The sequence below is a fragment of the Zootoca vivipara genome, chromosome 9 (genome assembly GCF_965207765.1).
Source record: "Zootoca vivipara chromosome 9, rZooViv2.hap1.1, whole genome shotgun sequence".
Taxonomy (NCBI): domain Eukaryota; kingdom Metazoa; phylum Chordata; class Lepidosauria; order Squamata; family Lacertidae; genus Zootoca; species Zootoca vivipara.
The window spans coordinates 6,598,264-6,623,394 of record NC_142592.1 but is presented as its reverse complement, the minus strand read 5'-3'; the positions used below and the strand labels follow the sequence as shown (position 1 = coordinate 6,623,394).

At 42.4% G+C, this 25,131-nt stretch overlaps 1 protein-coding gene across 2 annotated transcripts in view; it reads right to left on the bottom strand.

Moving 5' to 3' along the window:
• Positions 1-25,131, bottom strand: part of LHFPL3 (LHFPL tetraspan subfamily member 3) — a 215,224-nt gene that overhangs the window by 58,912 nt on the left and 131,181 nt on the right. For both annotated transcript variants that reach the window (XM_088676723.1, XM_088676722.1), the window contains exon 2: positions 20,724-20,960. In XM_088676723.1, coding sequence (XP_088532849.1) covers positions 20,724-20,960 — 237 coding nt within the window. The remainder of the gene's footprint in view (positions 1-20,723; positions 20,961-25,131) is intronic.

The following is a 25,131-nucleotide window of genomic DNA, read 5'->3' as shown; positions in this document are numbered from 1 at the left end:
TTAGGGTGTGTAATTACAATATGTAATAATATTAGACTGTTGTACAATCCTGTTTTTTAACTGTAGAAAAAGGGGAGAGAGAGAGAGATGCATATGGTATTAAAAGCATCAGTGTTCAGAAATGCATGGCAATGTAAAAATGTATCAATGTTCAAAGCTCCCAGGAAAAAGGATTTGTATATGAAATGCTAATAGCGCTGTAATAGCGCTTAATTAGGGCACCATAATTATTACAGAGTTGCTGCAAGTGAAAATGGGGCTTGATATTGACAGAAAGGTAATTTTGTTCTGATTACCAGGAGGTGGCTTGTTAAGGACTGAAGATTATTTTGGGTCTAATGACCCAGAGGGGCACGACGTCTGCCAAAGTTAAATAGAGGAAACCTCTTTTGGAGGTGCACTTTCAGCACCAATCAGTTGACAAGATGCTGGAGGCGGGCCTTCAAAGAGACATGCTTTAACACCCAACCAGCTTTTAAAGGGAAGGCCCTTCGAAGTCTCTGCAGAGTTGGGTGTGTGTGTGTGGCCCATCAACATGGAAAGAATTGTGAAAGCTCAGACTCTACCGGACTCTACAATTCCTACATATTATTATGCATGCCAAAAGAGAAGGCATTGCAAATCAACCCTAGGCACCCTCTTATAAAAGACATGCTCAGACATGTTCATGCAAATGAAGCTTGAACGTTGGGCTGCGGCTTCCTTTGAGGCTGCTGTCCTAAGATCAGGGCACCTGCCACCAGATACAAAGGGATATGGAGAAAGGATGGAAAGAAGCCCTTCATCAGAACATGAAGAATGGGCCAGATGAAGGGTGGAAGGAGAACCGAAAGAACCGGAAGAGGATGATGAAGAGGAAGGACAAAAGTAGGAAACAGAAGCTGATGAAGATGCTGAAAACAGAAAAAAAACCCGGAGCCCACAGATTTTTTTTTTTTAAAAAAAGATTGTAAAGTGCACTCTCACAAACAGCATCCCATATCTGGAACGAAAGAGGAAAGTGAAATAAATTTGGTTCCCTCCTCCCCACTGTGAAATGTGATGGGAGAGTTACGGGCAGCAGAACTGCATTCTGTAAACATTCCTCACAATGTAAATGTACTATTTAACTGACTACTTGGTGCTATAGTATGCCATGGATTCAAAATCAAATTGTTCACACCATTTGCAGTTAAAACACCTCCCACCAAACAACAACAACAACAACAACAACAACAACAACAACAACAACACCCAGAAGCAGTGTGGATTCAAACGGCTCCCTCTGCTGCATCTCCAAAGGGGAAAATGCACAGAATTTGCGCTCTCTCTCCAGAAAGATATTTTATTTTTATTTAAATGTGTAACAACCCCCACAAAAGCACGGCACTCAGTTTCTCATGCATGAACTAACAATTTTATCTATTGCATTTGCAACCACTACTTATTTGTATCAGAAGTAATAACTGGCTAATCAAATGTTCTTCACAATATTATTGAAAAAAAGTGCTTTATGATTTGCAAAAGTAAACAAGAATGGGTTTTGGAATACATTCATTACTGGTATTATTCTGATGAAGCCAATATACACATTGGCTTGTTCATTCAAAGGAATGGCTAACCCTTATTTGTGCATGGATAACATTTCAAGTTTTTATGCTAATCACTCCTTGCCTAACGCTGTGTGATGCCTCTATTGTACCTGCTACTATTAGTGTTCCTAATTAAGGAATTATTTACCAACTATTAGCATGTCTTTGATAGCTCACTGACATGTCAATTATGGCTAATTGAGAGTTTGCACAGACATGATTCCATTTTCATTCTTGTATGAAACCTTCCATAAATCCATTGTCAGTTTAACTACAATGAATCTAAATTACAGCAGAGCTATAAATGCTCTAAAAACCAAATTTTAGTAACTTACATTGCTCTGCTTTTTAATTTTAAGCATCTGTCACATTATTCATGGTTTCTGTACCTTACATCACACCCATATAAGATACTGGAGCCATGAATCATTCCACACACACTTAAAAACAGAAATCAGATTAGTTTAATAGTCCTACGCACACTTTCAAGATTTAGCTCCATTGAACATAGTGAGAAAGCATGAGCAGGGTTGCACTACACATAACTAAATTTTAAAAGTCAATAATTTATAGCATTTCTAATGCTTTGGTGTATTGTATGTTCATTGTACCTTACAACTATCATTCTTTTGCCTTCCAACTTTGCTGCAGTTCTACAGAAGTGCAGAAAGTGCTATTAGGCACAGAACTGCTTTCTGAAAACCTCATTAAAAAAAGTTTCTGCTTCTTATGCCTTGAATATATGCTTTAAAGTGGAAGGGTAATCACTGCTGGAAACTGAGAAGCCAGAGAAATAACTGAGAAAAAATTTCTGGTATTTAGGGTGGGGCTTCAATGTTTTTGCTGTTGGATTACTGAAACCAGAAAAAAATGCAGCAAATACACAAGTGTACCTTTTTTATTATACCGTTTTACAATTAATACAATGATGCAACTTTTTAAAACAAATGATATCAAAACTAGTAGTTGAGTATAAAAAGAATGGAGAACAAAAGGAAGATGGGGGAAAGCTGCACTTGGTTCTAGTGTACAAGGGAAAGTGCAGATCTAGTTATCCTGTGGTTAGTGTGGTCCTTCAAATGTTGTTGGTTACCTCTTCGTTATAAGCTGGGGTCCACAAGGGGTGACTGAATTCCAGGTGGAGTCAAGGCTAGGGTAGTTCCCAGGAGATCAGGACCACGGTCAGCTCACTATGGATTTAGGTTCAGGGGCAGTCCGGATTAGGCTCCCTCAAACTCGGCCCTCCAGAAGTTTTTGGCCTACAACTCCCATGATCCCTAGCTAGCAGGTCCAGTGGTCAGGGATGATGCGAATTGTAGTCTCAAAACATCTGGAGGGCCCGAGTTTGAGGAAGCCTGGTCTGGATAAAAGACTCACAGGAGATGTGAGAATGGGATGCTGCTCCAGTGATGGTCCAGAGCCAACACAGCTTAAGTGGTCATTCTGTTTGGTTGGTTTTTCCAAGCTCGACTCCCCTGATGAAACTGTTGGGGTTTAAAGGGGCTGTCCTATTTCTCAGGCACTGGCTCAAGCAGAACAGGAGAGGCTCATGCTCCCCTTGGATGTGGTGTGGCAGAAGAGGAATGCCCTCAAAAGCTGTTGAGGGTTCAGAGGAGTCCTCAGAGACCAAGCTGAGGGGCATACAGGCCCTATCAGGCCATGCAGGTGACATCACTGTTGAGTCCTGTGACTCCCACCGGGGCCCTCTGGCAAAGCAGTGATGCTTCCTCTAGTTTCTCCCTTCCTCAATGACATCCAACCCCTCTTCGAAGAGCAGAATTTCCTTAGCTATGACAGGAAGCTGTGGAAAGCTGTGGCACTATCTGCAAGATTAATGCATTCTTTCTTCACGAGATAAGGTACCTGCGGATCTTTGAACATTCTAAAGTGCTACATAAATATGAACTGTTTTCTGAAGAAAAATGCATCTCTTTATGAGGAATGGTTTCTCTCTCTCTCTCTCTCTCTCTCTCTCTCTCTCTCTCTCTCTCTCTCTCTCTCTGTGTGTGTGTGTGTGTGTGTATCACCTACCTACCTACTGGTATCTAGATCCTCTAAGAGTGGGGCAAAATACACAGTAAGGAGGTTCCTTGTTCATGAGGGCTAAGCCCAGGTGGTGTGGTGGAGGGGGCAGAGAAGAGCACTCCCAGCAAGCAACTCACTCTTCTAACCATTGCTGAACTCCTGTGGTTACCTGAAGGAAAGGCACCTTCCACATGCACCTTATAACTGAATCATAAACTGGAAAGCTAAACTAAGACTGCAAAACTAAACCTTAATATGAAACATACTTTTAATTATCGTTCTAAAATCTAATATATGGGACAAAGCCACCCCACCATTTATTTACTTTTTTGGGGTGCTAGGCCATCTAGCATCACATTGAGAGGAAATGTTTTGCCCTTGGTACACTTTTCTCTGTGAGAATAATAGGCAACCACTGGCTAAGGTAGGAAAAGCTAAAGAAGTGCACTTTTAGAAGACACCGTTGGAGTGGAGGCTGAACATGTTCTCTGCCCCCCAAGAGAATGCAAATCAAGCTCATGCCCACCTTCGCAGCTCCATCTCTTCACCTACAGTACAAAGCGTCCTAGGTTCTGCTTCTTGGCTACACTAGAGCAGGGCTGAGGAAACTTCAAAGTCTCCAGGTCCCTCTGTCGGGCCCTTGTGACACTTCCGTCCACATCTCCTATCCTCAGGGTACATCCCTCAATGCTCCTACTCTGCACCCTTCTTGAGTGCATCTTCTGGTTGGAATGTGTCCTTGAACTGTGTTTGTGACTCTTTGTTTGCCTGTATAGAGAGATGTGTGTGACGAGTGCAGGAAGCTCTGACTTTCAATGTACAAAGGTGACACATGGGGTTCCACCCCACTTTTGCCTCTGGTTCCTCCACCCACCCCTGGCATGTAGCCCCTGGAAGGACTCTCACAAGGGAATAAGGCCTTCAGGGCTGAACAAGGTTGCTCATCCCTGCGCTAGAATGAGACAGAAAACTGGGAACTGTCATTCATCTTGGTAGATGGATTTTCTCTGGCTGATGGAGCGCAGAAGTCAACTAATGCTGCATACTGTCAGTGTCTCCGTTCTTTAGCAGCAGCATGTAGGGAGAGCTTTAATCTTGCACTACTTCTGGCTCATGCTGAGGAACCTCTATTCATCATCATTATTAATGATATCACAGTGTATTAAAGTTCCCTCTTACAAGCAAGGTAGCTGATAGAAAATGTCAGGCTGACTCGGTCCTTTGGAATTAATATCAAGGAACAAGATGACTTACTTAGAAAATCTCTTTCTGTAGCAGGTGACCAAATATCCAGAGTTTTATTTTGTCTAGGAAAGAGCTAGCTGCAATTTATGCACTGTAATGTGAATTGCAGAAAACAACAAGGGATGCGGGTGGTGCTGTGGGTTAAACCACAGAGCCTAGGGCTTTCCGATCAGAAGGTTGGCAGTTCGAATCCCTGCGACGGGGTGAGCTCCCATTGCTCAGTCCCTGCTCCTGCCAACCTAGCAGTTCGAAAGCATCCCAAAGTGCAAATAGATAAATAGGTACCACTCTGGAGGGAAAGTAAACGGCGTTTCCGTGCGCTGCTCTGGTTCACCAGAAGCGGCTTTGTCATGCTGGCCACATGACCCGTAAGCGGCCAATAACGCGAGATGAACGCCGCAACCCCAGAGTCAGTCACAACTGGACCTAACGGTCAGGGGTCCCTTTACCTTTACTTTTTACATGAAGTTTACACGTTTAGTGCTCAGTTTTAGCCAAAGTACAGCTTGCCAGTTTTAGTGTAAACTCTGGGATGTAGAAGTGGGAGGGGCAGGGAAAGCTTTGGAACTTCAGTGGGATGAAATGAACTGCCTGTGTGTGTGTGTGTGTGTGTGTGTGTGTGTGTGTGTCCCTTTTTCTACCACTGGGTTGGTTGGTTTCGGGCTGATGTCCCACCTCCTCAGCTACTGATGCGGTGCCTAGCCCATTCAAAAATATCACATGACACAACAGATCATACGAGACAGACATGGTGAATGGTCCAGCTTAAAGCCCCATTGTCTCCCGGTACACTGAGAAGGTTGCAGCAATGAAATGCTACAACAACTTGAGCATGTGAATAACACACAAAAAACAAAACACTTTAGGGACTACTCTATGGGGCTGCACCATCAAGATTTCACCAACACTACCACTACATAAAGCCATCCAGCAGAGCTTTCCCAAATAGCAGGAGTCTGCCCCATCTCACCCTTCAAGATAGTACTGTATTTTCCAAATAAAATCACTTACATTTGCTCAAATTTGGATGCCACTTTTTTCTTGCAGAATGCACACAGGGTGTTCCTAAGGCCATACTAACTTGACTGAAGTACAGATACCACAGCCTAAGGATGCAGTCTACCACTGATGTTCTTGACACTTGAGCATCCTGCATCATTACATCAAGCCAAGGGAGTGGGGTTGTGTGTGGAATGTGATCAGTTGGATCCAGATGTAAATTAGTGCATTAATATGTAGTTATAAGACCAACCCGGGAACATATCTGTGGACAATAATTTTGACAACTATTAGCCAGTCAGAAATATTCCCTTTGGGGGCAAAGTTCTTGAGAAGATGCTGCTCAGCACCAGACATTCCTGGATAAAACTAGGCCAGTCTTCACCAACCAGGTGCCCTTCAGATGCTGCACCTTTGGTCCAAATTAGATACATTTTATGATTATGTGCTATTTGTAAAAAGCACTGTATTAGCTAGGCATTGTGCACCTGGGACGTGGGTGGCGCTGTGGTCTAAACCACTGAGCCTCTTGGGCTTGCTGATCAGAAGGTCGGCGGTTCGAATCCCCACAACGGGGTGACGGGGTGAGCTCCCGTTGCTCGGTCCCTGCTCCTGCCAACCTAGCAGTTCGAAAGCACGCCAAATAGGTACTGCTCTGGTGGGAAGGTAAATGGTGTTTCCGTGCACTGCTCTGGTTTCAGTGTTCCATTGCACCAGAAGCAGCTTAGTCATGCTGGCCACATGAACTGGAAAAACTCTGCGGACAAATGCCTGCTCCCTCGGCATGTAAATTGAGATTAGCGCTGCAACCCCAGAGTCGTCTGTGACTGGACTTAACTGTCTGTCGGGGTCCTTTACCTTTTTTTTACTGTGCACCTAGGATGCAAAAAGACAAACCATGCTGGCTGTCTCATGATCTAGAAAGAGGCTGCACACATGAAAAACGGGAAATTAATATACAGTGGTACCTCGGTTTAAGAACAGTCCTGTTTACGAACTATTCGGTTGACGAACTCCACAAAACCGGAAGTAGTGTCCCGGTTTGCAAACTTTACCTCGGTCTAAGAACGTGTTGGATTTTTTGAATAGTCAAGTTACTTTAGAGCCGGTCTAATGTAAATACTGTCTGTTTAAGAGAAACAGGTGCAGGTAATTTCTGTTAATTGCCCACAGGCGTGGGCTCTGCTTCTTGTATATAAGGCTCTGTCAGAAAGCCTTCTGTATCTCTTAGTTAGATCTTTCAGTTTGATTCATCTCGTAGTAGATCACTCTCTCAGTTGTTCTCAGTTTAAGAGATTCCTTAGTTGAATCTTAGTATGAGAGTTGCTTAGTTATAATGCTAGTTTGCTGTTAATTCTTGGGTAGTTTAATGGGAGTTATGTGGGAGTTTGTGGGAGGTTTGGAATGGGTTGAAGGTTGGAATGTTGCTAAGAGAGAAAGCATTTATATTTAGTTTAAAGTCTCTTTAGAGTCAGTTTGTATTTCAGTTAAAGAAACCCAACCGTTTATATTTTCATCTGCATACTTTTACAAGTGTGCAGCTAGTAAGGGGTTTCATATAAGGGAGATAATTCCCTATGCTCTTGGTGGTGTTTTTCTTAGCCAGGTCAACTTCTGACTGCGTATACTCTGCGTGAAGCGTACTTTAAAGGGCCGCTATAAAACTGGGATATATGATTTAGGTTAAGCAGGTTTCAATATCCAGTTTTCTCCAATATTATTCTTATCATATATATATTATTTTCCAATAGAATGGAATCCAAATGGTGGAAGGGCACTGGCGGGGGGAGGCCTCATTAGGGAAAGTGCATCTTGGTTTAAGAACAGTTTCGGTTTAAGAACGGACTTCCAGAACGGATTAAGTTCGTAAACTGAGGTACCACTGTACCGGTAGAGAGACATGGGCTTCAAAAATAAAAGGGCACAAGCTGAATTCTTGCTGAGCAGTATTTAGACTGAGGCGGCTGCTCAGTGACTTCACACAATCCCCAAGTGATTCCAATTCGCACACACTGTCAGAGCCTGGGAAAGGCTCAGAATGCCAAATGGACGACAAACGGTGGATGCTCAGGTGTTTTTGCAAACCAGCGCCAAGGAGCTTGTACAAGGTTACCTAGCAAAGCACTTGCAACTAAACCCTCTCCCTCTCCCTCCCCCCCTCTCTCCACCTCTCATTCTCTCTCCCAGACAAGCAACACTAGAGCACCAAAAAGCAGAGTCTCCTACAATTGCTGTTTTTTATATAACATCTTGCTGAAATGATGACAGCGTGGAGAATGAGGCTTCCACTCGAGGAAATAGCAGGCGGTTTTATTGTATTCTTCCTGTGTCTAGGACTGGATTGTCAGGCTTCAGCTGATTCTGCCTGAAATTGGAAGACGTACCGTATAGATCTTGGTACTGTCAACATTTTCCCCTATGTATTACCTCCCCCAAGCTCAATGCCTATCTCTCAGGGCCACATCCAGATTTGAGAAGGCCCATGGCGCTGCGTCTTCTCCATTGATAAGACACCCTGTTTGTAGGCAGCTATGGATTGACATTTTGAAATTTGTAATAGAAGGCCCAGTTGTTGTGCTGGTGAGCGCTATTTGGGTGCTGTGGCCCAGAGAGCTGCCTGAGTTTGTGGAGTTCTGCCACTAGGCTCACTCCCGCTAGATGTATGAAATTATTTTGTGGTCCTAGGAAATCCATTATTTGTAGTCAATTTAAATGATTCATCTCTAATGTTTCAGTTTTACACTGATTCGCAGACCTAGTATTTACCAAACCCCCAAACAAAATAAAACCCCTTTAAAAAGCGCCATGTCTCCAGAATGTTCATTGTGTGCCTTGCAGACTTGACAGCTCATCTAGGATGCCAAGGGACCCATATTTACTTGTATTTAGAAGACTGGCTGACAAGATCTTTGTCATCTTGGAAAGAACAATCTGCCCTTCAGACAATCTGTTTCCATTTCAGCTGTTGAGCAAGAAGGAAAAAAGAGAGAAAAAAGCAGCAGCTTTCAGCCCATCTTAGCTAATACATTTAACAAGAGCCAGGATCATTTTCTCACCTGCCACAGAGCCTATTATTAAAACCCCACCCATGCTGGATGCCCTGGAAACTTTTTGTTGACCCTGTTTTCCACTTTGGATTGTGATCAATGCAGCAGCAAGTGGTCCATGAAAATGCGTCCTCCTTTTGACAACTGTGGATTATCAAGGATTCCTTCCAGTGATGAAAGTATTGCAAGGTATAGCTGCAAAAGGGAGTTTACAGGAAAGGAGACAGATGTTTGTACAACCAAGCTAGGAATGCACTGACGAAGGAGATTAAAGTGGCAAAACGAACCTATGAGTCAGGCTCAATTCTCAAACAGGGACTCTGCTACTCTTTGGAAGAATTTACAGAACATTACTGAATATGAGACAACATCTTCTTCTGCACCAGAAGGTCAAAAAAATGGCAAACAACCTGAATCATTTTATAGCAGGTTTGAAAGTCAAGCATTATCAACTAGTGTCAGTCAGTCGGCGCCAGAGGCACCAACAACCACCTCAACCTGTTCTGAAGTCACTCCGCTGGTGACCTTGAAATAGTGTTCTGCACACTTTGTATGAAGTTTTTTTACACTGCAATGTAGCTGAAACAAAATTCCAAGTATGTTAGTACTTGACCAATAAATTATTATTCTATTCTAGTCTAATGTTTTGGAATCATTGGCAATGGTAAACTGCAGCCTTTGTGAAAAAGGTTTCTCCTGATTATCCAAATAGAATGTATTTGTAAAAGCCCCAGATTAACGTAACTATAATAGTACCCAGGATTTATATGGCGCATCTGAAGTATTCAAAGCCCATACATCGTTGTTGAGCCTTCTTGGCCGTTAGTTCTGGAAAACCTGCTCCCTGGCTTTCAGGCCTTTCCCCACCTGACCTTGGAGGGCGGGGCCCTGACTGACTCCAGCTACAAAAGCTGAAACTGCTGAAGAGGCCAGACCATCTTGGCTGCTGTCTCTTAGTGCAGACTCAGGTCATCAAGCCTGAGTTTCCAAAGCCACCACCTGCCATGAACCTCCATTGACTGGATTGGCAGCAATAGCAGCAGATATGTTCTCTGCTTATGATAATATTTTATTCTCTTGTTAATTGTGCTGTTTTTAGATGTGCATGCATTGACTTCCTTTAGTAATGTTTTCTTCTGGAATGCTTAAGATAAAAAAAAAAGTTTGGTTAACTTTGCTGCGTTTAAATGCGCATTCTGTAGTTGACCTCCTTTGCAATGTTCTGTTTTGAAAACTTTAAGATAATATTTTAATTTCCTGTTAATTGTGTTGCTTTGAATGCATGCTTTATATTTGACTTTCCTAGTAATGTTTTATTCTAGATTGTTTTATTTGATGTTCTAATGCAGGTTGTAAACAGCATTCAGCCTTATCTTGAAAATGTAACGTGGTATAAAAATGAAATGAATGAGAACAACTACAACAACAACAACAACAATTTTTTGAAATTTGTACAGGAGTAATTCGAGGCAGGGAAGTATTTTTATCCCCTTATTGAATATGGAGATTTGTATAAGGCTCTCTTCTCAAAGCTGTAACTCACCTAGTAAATTTGGTGCCAAGGTGAGATTTAAGCCACAGACTCCCCAGCCCATAGTCTCCATTCTCCTATGGTTTAGGCTTCCTTTTATTTACTTTGAAATTTTGGAAAGGTTTTCAGAGTGACTTTTTTTAAAAAATGTTCTACCTCAGTATCTTTATCCCCAACAACAAAAATCACTCCTGGAGGACTCACTGCCTCACTGTTTCAATGCTAAGCATCATGCCTCAAAACATTTTGGGGGGAATGCTCCAGCTTTGTAAATTATAAATCTTCCCCCACTTCTGATTCTCTTCCCTGTCATATGCAAGAACATAATTCAGAGCAGGAGCAAAAACGCACAAGCCATCACATAAAGCATTAATTCAGACCCTACATAGAAATGAGAATTGCCTGTGCATTTCTACTAGACTGTCTGAAGCCCAGACACAGGCCTGATTTTAGACAGTAGGCCTTGTGATATCACGCCCTGGTGCTTTTTTGGGGGGGGGGCACCACAGGTGGACGGATTTAGCTGCAGTGTTAATTCAGTACAACTTGGTTAAGTTGTGAGAAATATCTATAAAAACTAGATAGAATTAATGGTAGCGGCAATGCAGAGTCACGTCATTTATGGCTTGCGCCTGTCCATTTTAAGTAAGTGCCTCATATAATTTCCAGAGGTTTTTAAGCTCTTTGCCCCCATAGTCTTTCTTGCTTTTGCTGCATATAATGCTTGGTAACATAGTATTTACCAATTCATAGAATTTTAGGGCTTAAAGGGACCTTGGAGATCATGCAGTCGAGCTGCCCTACGCAGTGCAGGAATCTTGAAACAACGGCATCCCTGGCAGAGGGCCATGGAGCCCCTGCTCAAATGGCTGCAGAAAAGCAGAATTTCCCACTGCCTACTTCACTGTCAAACACCTCTTCCCCTTAGAACGTTCTCCCTAATGATTAAATAAAATCTGCCTCCATGCTTTTCCTTCTCATTAGTTCTAGCCCTGTACTCCAGTGAAGCAGAAAACAAGCCTGCCCCACTTTCTATATGACAACTCCTCAATATTTGAACAGAGCTATTATGTTACATATGTTTTACATCTTCTGTGTGCTCCATCAGTACAGATTTAATTTCTAAAGTTGTCTTAACCTCAACTTTCAGGGACTGGCAGCTCCACTGGATATACGAGTGTATATAAAGAATCAATTCCTTTGCTCTTGGAAGACCTTGACTCCAGGAGGTCAATCAAGGTGTACTTCACACACAAGCAATTTCCTTTGCCTGAGATCTGCTTTACCCGAAACGTCACCGACTTGCAGCCTAATTGGTGGCCATGGGAGTTGCATAGTCCCTTAAAACCAACACAAATGCTAGCGTGATAGCCGACTGCAAAGTTACAGCAGCTAATCATGTCACAGAGACCTTAGAAAGACATGTTCAGGAGGAGACTGTTGGCCTCCTTCAAGAAAATAACAAGGCAGCTATGGTGGGAAGTGGAGGATATTTATTTCTCTCAATAATGTGTCATCTTTGCCCCTGCATTGAAAAAAGCTAACAACCAGCAACCAAACAGCAGGAGGGTAGCATGATAAAGGCAAAACTGACCGAGGGAAGGCGGCAAGGCTTGCTCTTTACCCGTTAGTCCTGTTTTCTGGATAAGCTAAAGGGCACGTGCCAATTAATTCTCAGCAGGATCTCAACGATTGCTCTAAATCCAGGAATTAGAAGCTAAAGGCTAACTCTGAAATGGCAGAGGAGCACAGCAGTAAACCATGAAACAATTCTTGATCCTCACCCTCAGAAGACCATCTCTTTACCATTCCACATCCCTTCCTTCCATGCTGACAGTTCCTAGGGTTGTATTATAGTATCAGAGCCATGCCCTTTCGTGCCTGTTCTTCTAAATATGTCACCAAGTGCCTCTCATGCCCCAAACTCCCAATTAGTGCTATGAAATACCTTGTTTAAAAACATGTCCTGTCATTTCAAGTGCACTTTGGTGTACCCTTAACCTCTAAAAGACACAAGGCCCCACTGGAATAACTATCAAAGACTAAAGAATTTGCTTTGAGAGTATTTCATTTCCTGACATTTAAAATGAGGTTTTGTACCTACAGTGAGTTTATGGCAGCTCTCTAAAGGGAGTATATGTGGGAAAATGCAGTCAAATATAACTAGCAAGCTTAGGGCTAGTTAATGCATGAAGGGGTTAAGATCATAGAATTGTATTCTTAGACTCAGCTAGGTCATGCCCCTCACCTGGAAGGAAGTTAAGTTTCCTTCTTTGTCCACTCTTTTTTACCATGTGAACTCACCAAGTTATAAGCTCAGACTGCATGCTTAGAGCTATTTCAGAATATTTTGTATCCCAAGATTTCTGCCTGTGTTTACTCATTGCTGCATGGAATAGCACATGAATCTAACTTTTGAACTCTGTAAGTAAAGCATTTAAACTTACTAAACAGTGTGGTCTGTTCATTGCGAGAGGGGTAGAAATGGGTGAGTGCTATCAGTGGACTAAATGGGATATTAAAAGGTCTAACAGCCTATATTCCTAATGCTTCACTGTCACTGCATATTTTGTGACTTTTAAACTCTGCTGGGACTCTCTTATTGGAGAGTGCATTTAGCCCTGCGCTTTGGATCTAGGGAGCCAGCCAATTCTTTTATTAATTACACCACATGGGTGATCTATAGGTAGTTTTCTCCCCACAGTATGCAGGTGGTTGAGAAGTGGAATTTTGCACCACTCATGAAACGCTTCTGAAGTGCCCTACAAATTATATGCCAAAAGAACTCCAGGTCATTTAAGACGGCTATTCTTCACCCCTACAGGAGAAAAATTGTGTGAATCATCAGTATGTGGGGAACTCTTTACTCTTTGCAACAGTACCTGTTGGAACCACTTTTGCAAAGCCTCCCTGTGGACCAGGAGCTCACAAGCAATGAGCTGGTTTGGATGAAATAGCCCACGGTTTACCAAGGCGAAGGAGCCTTGGAGCAGTGTTTCTCAAACTTTTTTGGGCCACGGCACACTTGTTCCGTGAAAAAAATCACGAGGCACACCACCATTAAAAAAGTTAAAAAATTTAACTCTGTGCCGCCCTATATTATAATTATGACTGTAAGAAACACTTGCCAAATATTGCTTTCCGGCGGGTCAGTTTTGTGTATTGGCGGCCGCCAGGCTCGTTTGCACTGAGCTTTGGGAAAGAGGAGGAGAAATATTGCTTTCCGGCGGGTTAGGGCCGCCAGGCATGTGACAATGCAAATCACCCTTCTTGTCGCCGCACGTCGCGGCACACTAGTGTGCTGCGGAACAGCGGTTGAGAAACGCTGCCTTGGAGGACCCTCAGGTTTATAGAGTCCCTTTTCCTTACTCTCCCTCCCCTCAAGCATTGCAATCCCATTATCGCTGCCTAGTTGCCAGTAAGCTACAGTGCATGCTTCTCCTGCAACCTAGGATGGGAAATGAACAGGAAATCCTAGTTTCTCTTCCAGGTTTTCAGGACAACTACAAAGCATACTCTGCTGTTGGAATAATATGGCAAATAGGCTTTTGCCACAGACCATGAACAGAACTGCAACACACAAGGGACCGTATCACAACACATAAGAAGAGGAAGGTGTATGCAAGCCCTTTGGAACCTTTAAGACTTATTCACCTAGCACCGCACCTTGTTTTCATGATAACAAAACTGAGGATTGTTTGCATTGGGTTGACAGTATGAATCAAAGAAATAATATTTCCTTTCAGCTTACCACACTGAACTAGGATTGAAAGGTATCCAAGAAAAAGGGTGATAAGGTTAAAAAAACTATCCCTGGCAATGGAACCTAATGCACGCCTATTCAGAAGTCCCACTGGATCTTACTCCTGGGTAAGCATGTAATAGGATTATAACCAGCATGCATTTTGCATCCCTATCCCTAACATTTGTGTTAAACCTCAATAAATGAAGCTGAGTACCAGTAAATCAGAGGCTCGGGAAACTGGTGTTAACACAGAGATTTCTCCCCTTATATTAAAGCTATTTGTACTTGAATAGCAGTGAACCAGCATAGTTCCAGGAAGGCAACCATCTATTTTGAACTTTTGGTGTTTGAAATAGAAATGTTAGCAGCATCTTTCAATTCACAATGAAGTCTGCTTCTGGGGACAAGTTGATTCTGGCAATGAAGAGCACATGCTTGGCATATAAAATGTCCACGGTTCAGCCACTGGCATCTCCAGGTAATACTGGAAAAGACTCCTACCTGTGGTCCTGGAAAGTGGCAGCCACTCAGCAGAGACAATACTGAGCAAGATGGACCAATGGTCTGGCATGATATAAGACAACTTTCTATGCTCCGAGCTGGCCTTAGTTAAGTCTTTCCCTTTTAGCTTTAGTCCACCTCTATCCATAGCCGCCAAGTCTCCCACTGAAATATGGGGGATCAGCAGCGGTGCGGCACCGGAAGTCGCTTCTACGCATGTCCAACTTCCGGCGCTGGCGCCGCCCAATTTCCAGTGCCCAGACATGGGTAGCGCCGTGCTACCCATGTCTGGGCACCAGAAATCGGGCAGCGCCAGGACCCAAAATGGAGCCTCCCTGGCAGGTAGGAAATCCGGGGGATTTTTTCCAATCCGAGCTGCCAGCGGGAAACGGTTTAAAATATGGGGGTTTCCCGCCAAAAACGAGAGACTTGGCAGCTATCACGTGGGGAGAAATATGTGTCTACATTATGGGACTTTCCAAGGATCAAAAGATAATGAATGTGAAGGTGCTTTGAACAATCTAAAGTTCTGCAGAAATAGCTATTGTGACTGTACTCAATCTTCTTATATGCCCAAATCTTCTCCTGATATATCACAGGGGGAAGGGGAGGTTCAGTCACCTTTGGAGGTTGTTTTTGCCCTTTCATTATTTGATTCGAACCTCCTAAATCTCTTAAAACCCTTTTGTCGTTCCGAGGCTCACTGTGGAGATCCAGCTGTGGAACGTGACTGTGTTAGCCACATATCTGGACTATGGAGATCAGAAACATAAATAAAACCCAACTGATCTCCAAAATTAGGGAAGCTTATATATATCGCTAAGAATCATGAGGTTGCTGTACACAGTTTGATGCATTCCAAGGGCTTTAAGGTTGCACCTCACATCATAACTTGAAAAGTGTTCTGACCTTCCCAGTGGGTGAGAAGCACCAGCGTGAGTGAAAATGTCCATGTGCATGTTGTTTTCCCACCTGCCCAGATGGGATGTCCCTCTTCATTCCTTATGGGAGCAGAGTGGCTGCCATAGAAACCAGGAACCACATGGGACCTAACCATGCCATTTGTCTGGAGCATCAGTTGGGTAAATTTAGTCATGTAAGTGAAAACCTTTGTTTTTGGAGCAGCAGCTTAAAAAAAGGGACACGACCCCTGATACAATTCAGTGGAACGGATTAAGAAACAACAACTCAGACCCAGCGTACACGATAAAAACCCCAGGCAAATAAAATGGCACCACAGCTAAAACGATTTCAGAACTGGTGCCAGGTAAGCATCAACCAAGAAGGCTCTCCTCAGTCACATGTCTAACATCAAATGGAAACAGAGGGGGCAGATAACATGAGGAATGTTTTGGCAAAGTGCGTGTACGTGTAGCATGATGGACTCCTTTTCTTCAACCTTGATTCAATAAGTCTTTGTGATGGGGCCCAGTGAATGGTCTGTTGAGTACCTGGCAGAAACTGCAGTTGCTGAAGCCAAGATGCTCTCCAGACCTCACCAATGTCTTAAATGGGAGACTGCTATGCGTCCCATCTAAGCCTGGGATGTAAAGGAATATAGGTCTATCAGACCCTGCAGTCATCAAGTCCAAATCTTTACCTTGAAGCTGAACCCTCCAAATGAACCCCCATACCTAGTTCACTCCCCAGCAAGTCCTTGGAACCAAATTCAGGACAGTCACCAAGGTGTGTGTTTGTGCTTGAATGTGTGGGGCATCCTAATATTTCGGACACCCTTGCACAGTTTGCAGGAATCCTTTGATGTCTGCTTAGAACAGGAAACCTGACTCTGACATATTCACAGTGCCTCAGGCTCAGGCTCAATATTTTAAAAATCCCGATATTTATAATCCAGGGCTCATTCTCAACTGTCTTGCCACTTCCGAAGGCTTTGTAGTCAAATTTAGAGCCTTTGTGAAGAGAGAACATTCTTCAAGAGCTTAATAACTCACACAGTAATGCTACCCGTGTGGAAGTGCAACAGTAAATAACTCGTGCTTCCCAAGCACTACAGTGGGGGCAGCTGCTCAGATTATTTGATTAAGCCCCTGCCTTAGTGATTAATTATTATTTTAGCTGTTTGAATGAGGAGTTCAGGAGGAAAGTTGACCTGTGGGAGAACAGCAGCATTAGTATGCAAAAGCCTGTAGACTTCGCTGCATCCTAAAGAAATAAATAAAAAGCAAACCGCTCTGATTCATTATAACATTAAACAACAACAACCACATACCATCGATAGTCTGAACAGCACAACGAGAAGGTGTGCTGTTATTCAGTCTTCAGTTAACCAGGTGTTTAGTCATAGAAGCTAGTGTTACCGCGAACAAATCATTCAAGATGCACACTGAGATAGCTTAGTTGGTTAGAGTATAGTGCTGATAACGCCAAGGTTGCAGGTTTGATCCCCATATGGGACAGCTGCATATTCCGGCATTGCAGGGGGTTGGACTAGATGATCCTCAGGGTCCCTTCCAACTCGTCAGTTCTACGATGCTATGATACTTAATGGCTAGGTTGATAAATAGAACAGTATTTACTGATAGTGGCTTAATCCAAAGCTCTGTGACCCTTAGATTGGGGGGGGGGAATGACCTCCCATGCATGAATGTAAACTCATTTCTGTATACATTATGCATATTTGAGGAGACATGTATAAGCCTTATGTATTTAGTTCTCCTGCTTTACTCTTTTTGCATAATTTATCTGCCAACTTGGACAGCTTTAAACAAGGACTAGACAAAGAAGCGAGAAAATTGAGAGATCAAAAAAGTCTACAGAGTGTTGGTTTGCTATATTAAAGTAAATAAGTTGTAATGAGGTATTTCATCCGCTACTTTTATCATTCCAGCAATGTATGAACAAGGCCCATCTCCAAATAAACTTTATTTGGCAACTATATTTAACAGCATTCCTTTGGCTTGCAAATTTCATCACCATTGCATTCTCCCAAGCTTTCCTCAGCCATTCTGTGAAGTGGGAGGGTTCTTATTCTAAGACCCTGCTTATAAGATTATAGCAGAAAATGCCCATATGCTTATTAGTATATCTTCTAACCATGAGAACTTGAAATCTGCTGCCTTTTGAAAGCAACTGTTTTTAGAAAGCAATTATAATACCACATTGTGGATCTTTTCTTGGCAGCTCCCAAAGAACTACTTTCCAGGGAAGGGTCACTCATGAATCAGCCTGAAGTTTTTGGCCAAGTAAGCCAAAACTACACAAAGAAATTGTGCAAGAAGGTTGGAAAAAGTCAATGATGAAGGAACCCTGAGCTGTAAGCTGCTTTTTAGGATGCTGCAGAGTCTGATCAAAACCCAATCACCGAATTCGAACTGAGAAGGTTAAGGGCATTTCCAAGACCACATTTATTTGCTTTACTTTCAGTGCACAGATTGTATTTTCTTTGGAAGCCGAACTTGGACTTTTTGTTGCAGTTTTCTATACCTGAGATTCCCACAATATCATGACCACGAAGTGCCATCCAGAATATCCTGGATGGATTAAAAATCATAGTCTTTCACCATTCTCTGTTTCTCCTACTACATGGATATCAGTAAAGGCCAGATGTTGTGTTTCTTCATCCCTTTTTGGTGGCCTTTTAGCCATAATGCTCAAACCAGAACAGGAAACTGACTTTGTTTCATGTTAGGGGGGTTATGAGTTGAACAGTACAGTGCACATTCACAAGGCCTCATGAAGAGAGAATTGTGCACCTTTCCCAGGCAATAAGAGATAATCTTCAACACACCTTGAAAAATGTGTATATATAGACTGAATACTTTCTTTTCTTTTTTCATTTATGCATTTTACATGTCTTAGTACACCAGTCATTGTCATTCTGTATCTTACAGTCTTTGACTTCCACCCCCCCCCCTTGCAGGGTCTTAATTAGTCCTTGTTAAGCTGCATCTCCTTAATAACCACCCTTTTCCTGCTTATTTTAGCTGCTGCTCATATATCTAACCCCACTTGGAAATTTATCCGATTGTTATATTTCTTTAAATATTCGCCAAAGTATTCCCACTCTTCTTTTATATCCGACTCATCCTGATTTTCTATCTTTGCAGTCAACATTGCTAGCTCCGCTTATTCTATTAGCTTATTTTGCCAGTCTATTTTTGTGGGACTATTTTTGTCCTTCCACCTTTGGGCATAAGTTATTCTGGCCGCTGTTATTATGTAGAGGAAAAGACTAAGTACCTTCTTGGGTATTTCCCCCTGTACTATACTCAATAAGAACATCTCTGGTTTATTGGGAAATGAGACCCGGAACCTCTTTTTAAGTTTTGAGTATATCTTCTTCCAATACTTTTTGGCTTTCTTACAGCTCCACCACATGTGTATAAATGTCCCTTCAATCTCTTCGCATTTCCAACATAAATTGGTTTCCTTTGTATACATTTTTACAAGTTTACTAGGGGTTAGGTACCATCTATATACCACCTTTTGAAGGTTCTATTTTAGGGTATAGCATGCCGGGAAGTTTATTGTGGTTTTCCACAGTTTTTCCCAAGAAGTCATATTGATGTTGTGTCCTAGGTCAATTACCCATTAGATCATAGAGGCATTTGCCATTTCTTCCTTAGTCTCCCCACTCTAATAAGATTTTTATAAATTTTTGAAACTAGTTTTTATTTGTTGCCCAATAAGTCTTTTTTGAGTTATGAGTTTTCCTCAGAAAATCCTCTTTCTTTGTCTTTCCTGAATATCTCATTTAATCGGAAATACTGGACCCAGTCTTTGATCCAGTCTTGTATGTCTTCTCTCTCTTTTAAGTTTGGTTTCCCTTATTTGAATTCTATAATATCTTTATTGTTTCTACAATCTCCTTTAATGTCTTTACTGATAGCGCTTCTATAGGTGATAACCAATGTGGCATTTTCCTTTCTCAAAGGTCTTAAGTCCTTACCCAAATGAATTTTGTTCATTCTCTGGGCATTAAACATATTCCCTAACAGGCCTTCAAAAATGTGCGCATCCTGGCAAGCTTTTCACCACCCCTAGCTGTTCCCCAGTCAGCAGCACAAGGGGGCAGGTCACAGCTCCCCCTCCCCTGCCACCTCCTGTGCTGCTCTTAAACTTAGGAAAAATCTTAATAGGAGCATGGGGAGATGGTAACTGTAGTCCATGACATCTGGAGGGCAGCATGATGGCTAACCTTGGAGTGGACAATATGGGGGTGAAATAAACTAATAGTCTAAGGCAGGTTTGTCTATCCTTGGTTCCTATCCTAGGAGGTGAAAGGTTTCTTTACAGCATTGTTAAAAATTCACAAAGATTGCATTTTCTAATAATTGTTTTTTAAAAGTTAGATTTGATATATCCATCATCCACCTAAAGCAACTAAGACTAAAACTCTCTCTCTCTATATATATTTAACTGTATTTAGCTGGCCCAAGACATCTTGGAACCTGAAGTGACCCACAAAAATGACACCTCTCTCCCCACCAGGGAAGAAAGTGGGAGTCAAGATCTACATCTCAAACAAGGGGAGGAAATTAAGGTCTGCAGTGGGATCTGCTGCCCCTGTGGATCCTGCCGCTTGAGGTGGTCCCCTCACCTTGCCTCATGAGTGGGTCGAGCCCTGCACATTGTATTTGGCAGGACTTGCTTTTGTGGATTGCGCGGTAAAAGACTTGTCCGGGTGAACGCAATGCAATTAGGCAGATCAAGGACTACAACCAGCTCTGAGTTCTGCTGAGTTCACCAGCATGTGGTGACCTCCTCCACAGTCTACATCGCCATCACTGCTCCCTTGCGTGCTTTTCTTTGCCCTCCCTTTGGGCAGCAGCATACATGAATAGGGGTTACATGGGAACTTTTGCCACTCAGCCAGAGCCTGAAGAGCATGAAAGGGGATGAAACTAAGGGAAGGAAGGGGAGAAGCCAAAAGGTGCCATTTGACAAGGTCAATAATACGAAGGACCAGTTCGTTAATATGGATGGGGGATAATTTATGAGCAAGCGCGAGTCTTTACACAGAAAATGGAGATGGTTGTTTTTAAGCGCTTTCCCTTGCAGTTCAGAGTTACACAGCCTCCCAAAGCAGTTCCTCCTACCTTTGTTTTCCAGCTTGAGTTCCTCTGCTAGTAAGCTGTCCTGTCTATTGCCAAGTACAAATGCCAAGAAAGAGAGGATCAGGGCATCCAGGATTCCAATTATGGCCAGAATATACGCCCAGCGGATTGAACAAGCCCCCAATGTGTACTTGTCTGTCTTTTCACCACACATCCGTTTCACCTCTTTTGCATCCCAGCCATCAGGATAAATCATACAGCCCAGGACAAGACAGGCAGCTGGGAAAAGAAAGAAAGAAAGAAAGAGGAATAAAGACAGTGACAGAACAATCACATGGTTGAAGTTTATATCTCACAACTATTCCCATATTCCGTTATTAAAATGTCTCTACTTTGTGATGCAAAACTTCATAACCTGCTTATTTCCAAGACAACCACAACATATTCACTGTGCAGGAAATTATGATGCTGCTCAGAAACTTGAAGTTTTATTAACTTTTTGGGGGTTGGTGGGTGGGATACCTGCAGCTTTAACAACTTCTTTTGCTTATTCTCAGACCTTTGGGAAAGAGTTGGGGCTGCAAGACAAACAGGGAAGTTGATACATTCATTCGTAATGCAGAGCAAAACGACATACTGCAAATTTAAAGTCTGTGCAGCAAATAAAGAGATCCAACTTATATCCAAATAGTATCTGTATTGTGCTAATGTAAGTTTTCAAGCATATACAAAAACAACAACAAATATTATAGTTACAGGTAGGTAGCCTTGTTGGTCTCCCTTGCTGAAACAAAATAATTTTCCCCCCTTCCAATAGCACCTTAGAGACCAACTAGGTTTGTCATTGGTATGAGCTTTTGTGTGCATGCACACTTCTTCAGATACACACAAAAACTTCTTCGCGTGCACATGAAAGCTCATACCAATGACAAACTTAGTTGGTCTCTAAGGTGCCACTGGAAGGAATTTTTTATTTTATTTTGTTTCAACAAATATTATGAATCTCTGGTAAAACATCCATTTAACAAGTAGTCTTTTTCAAGTTCTTATTGATGAATGAAAGCTTCTAACTCCTTGCAGCGGTGGAGGAGTTTCTAATCAGAGTCCAACTTGAATGCTGAAATGCACTAAGATTTCCAGGATAGTTTTGTCTTGCAATTCTTCCAACTTCATTAATCTTCTTCTATAAGAAAATTACTTCTGGTTTCCAATTCCCCGTCAGTATAGAAAACAAGCCATCGGAAATGTCACTGGCCCAAGGAAAGACTATTTCCTTTCCCTACCAGTTCCCTCTTGTTTCATGAACCATCCGCAGACTGATGGTCAAGAAGTGATGAACATGCATCCTAAAAGCATGTCATAGATTTGCCTCAAGTCACTTTGTACCTTGCTTGCTTAACTCTTCCCTGCTTTCTGTTTCCTTGCCAAACACAAGCAGACCAAACAGCTGAGAGTCAAGCCAACTTCACTTGAACAAACTCACATTTCTGAAAGGCCTTTCCACAGCAATTCTAGCCTGTTACAGTGGTACCTCGGGTGACAAACGCTTCAGGTTACAAACTCCGTTAACCCTGAAATAGTACCTCAGGTTAAGAACTTTGCTTCAGGATGAGAACAGAAATCGTGCTCCGGAGGCACAGCGGCAGCAGGAGGCCCCATTAGCTAAAGTGGTGCTTCAGGTTAAGAACGGACCTCCGGAACAAATTAAGTTCTTAACCAGAGGTACCACGGCATAATCATGTCATCCACATTTTTGTCATTTGCATATAATAATAACAATAACTTTATTATTTAGACCCTGCCCATCTGGCTGGGTTTCCCCAGCCACTTTCTTTCCCCAGCCATATCCTTTTTATGCCCAATGAAGACCTTCAGTGGTACAGTGGTATCTCGGTTTACGAACTTAATCCGTTCTGGAAGTCTGTTCTTAAACCGAAACCACTCTCAAACTGAGGCGCGCTTTCCTAATGAGGCCTCCCACCACTGATGCCCTTCCACCGTTCGGCTTCCTTTAGTAGACTGAGGTAAAGTTTGCAAACCAGGACACTACTTCTGGTTTTGCGGAGTTCATATACCAAATAGTTTGTGTAAACAGGGCTGTTCTTAAACTGAGGAATTCCCCACAGTTCCTGCATAAAAGGGGAAGCTTCTTCCCTTGAACTATTGGGCCACTTTCACAGACCTCACATCCAGCAGAAAGAGCTGAAGTACAAGGTACTTCAACTCATATATTTAATTTGTTGCTCACTGATGTTTTAATTATTAAAAATCCTAAATTAGTGTGGGGTGTTTTTCTTGCATAATTGTCACAACCACTGAAAGTGAACAGAGTAAGTCACACAGAACAAAAGACACACCTTTGCTTTGAAAATATAGTTAAGAAAATTCAACGTTATTTTTCTGCAGCCGCTTACATTGTATGCCTTGAACAATGTAGAAATAATAATTCAGAAGCAATAATTAAGCTGAAATCATGTGGAAGAAAAGCAGGCAGTTGTCCACCTTACTTACAATTAATATGAACTTACACAGTTTTTTTAAAACAAAATCTCAGTTACGTTGAAATTGACTCATAGGATTCAATCTTCAGAATGCAGTACTAGGAAATGCAGTCCCCATTAGTTGAATGAACTATTTAATAAATGCTATGAGAATTAGCAGTCTTCACATGCAAAAAATAAATTAAAACCGAAGTACACATGTTCACTCTTAAATATGATTACCTGGGCACAGTTTTCATTTGGCATGCTAGGAAGCACAGGTGAGTATTTGAGATGCAGTCCCAGCAAGGTTTCATTTATCTGTTATAAGATCATAAGATCTTTAAAGCAGAGGGGATACTTGTAAAATCTACCTATCATTTTTATTTGAAATGGTAGATTTTGACTTTTTAATTCTTCCCAGAGGACCAGGAAATTTTCTGTGCAAGCAATCTCATCCGTTTTTGCCTGACTGCCATTTTCACAGTTAGTTCACTGCCACATTTTAGTACAGAAACATGGCGGATGTGATGGGCTGGCAGGAAGAAGAGTAGGAGCGGCAGCTGTCAATGAAAGATGTGTCACACATCCACTACAGCAGGTGTATGTGCCTTTAAGATACACATCTCTAGCCCCCACTGCCCTCCTTTGAAGTGGGGATATCACATCTTTACTGCTGATATTTGAATCCACAAACTGAGCAATCATTTGCAATATCCTCTCTGTCAAGGAAAACTGGGCAATTTCTGTGTTCATTGACACCATTCCCCCCCAACTTCCCTAAACAAGATAATGCTACTTTCCTGAGTACATGCAAATCAGCCTAGGGATTTGATTTATTATATTTCTATGCTGCTTTTCAGTCAAATGAACCCCAAAGTGGCTTACGAATAATAAATAACAAAACCATGATAGAACATAACAGAACATCACAAATACAGCATATATCGTACAGAATAAATAACAAATTTTCAGCAAAACAATTACAAACTATAAAGCACTTTTAACAGAGCGACAACTAAAACATAATCTAAACACTGCAGTTAAAGCAAAAGTCATATTATATGGTGCATTTATAATTTATAAAGCAATATTAACAACATTAACAAAATAGCACATGGAAGATAAACTAAATCGTGTCCTCCCTAAAAGAGGGCATGTGTTGCAGTGAGACCTGGAGACTGAGCTCCTGGATGTGGGTGGGTCTATTGGATAGCCACAACACCCAACTGGTAGGTCCCTCATTGCTGGGTTTAATCTGACCAATGGGGTGCAGTCTAAACGGATTGAGGGACCTATATAAACACTTCCTCGTGTCCCAGCTTCCTCTTTTGGCTTGTGCATCAGAACACCCACCCACCTCTCCCTAATTTTAGGGCATTTTTGCGATTGACCTTGCTATGCTGTTGTGTGTCATCTGTCATTGGGAATTTTCCCCACTTGGCTGATTGGCTGTTGCCATTTGGGTTTCGCCTGCCGCGTAGCAATTCGTCACAACTTGTAAGCTTGCGGATAGGCCCGAAAGGGGGTTGTGCCCGTGCCTGAGTCCAGGGGAGCACCTGGGGAGTGAACAGAGTCTGTTCCCAGGCTTTTCACCTGCCTCAGGTATTCACCCTTGGCTGACCTATGTTAGAGCTCTGGCTCAACACTACCTGCAAGGGTGTAGGGAACTAGTCGAACCAGAGCCTATGCAACCACTCAACTTTTCTGTAAACAATAAAGTTGTGGCCTAAATTCTGCCAAAAACCAAAACTAAAATTTGAGTCAAATGTGTGTTTATTTAGAGGGGGGGGTCTTTGTTAAGTTCATACACACACTCTCCACACACGGGCAAAACACACATATACATCATGCCCATGGCAGCAACTTCCTTCTGAAGGTTCCTCAGACTCGAGGGGGTACAGCAGAGGTGAAACCAACCACCCCCTGATGGCAAACAGAGTCTCTCTCTCCTCTCAGTTCTTCTTCTG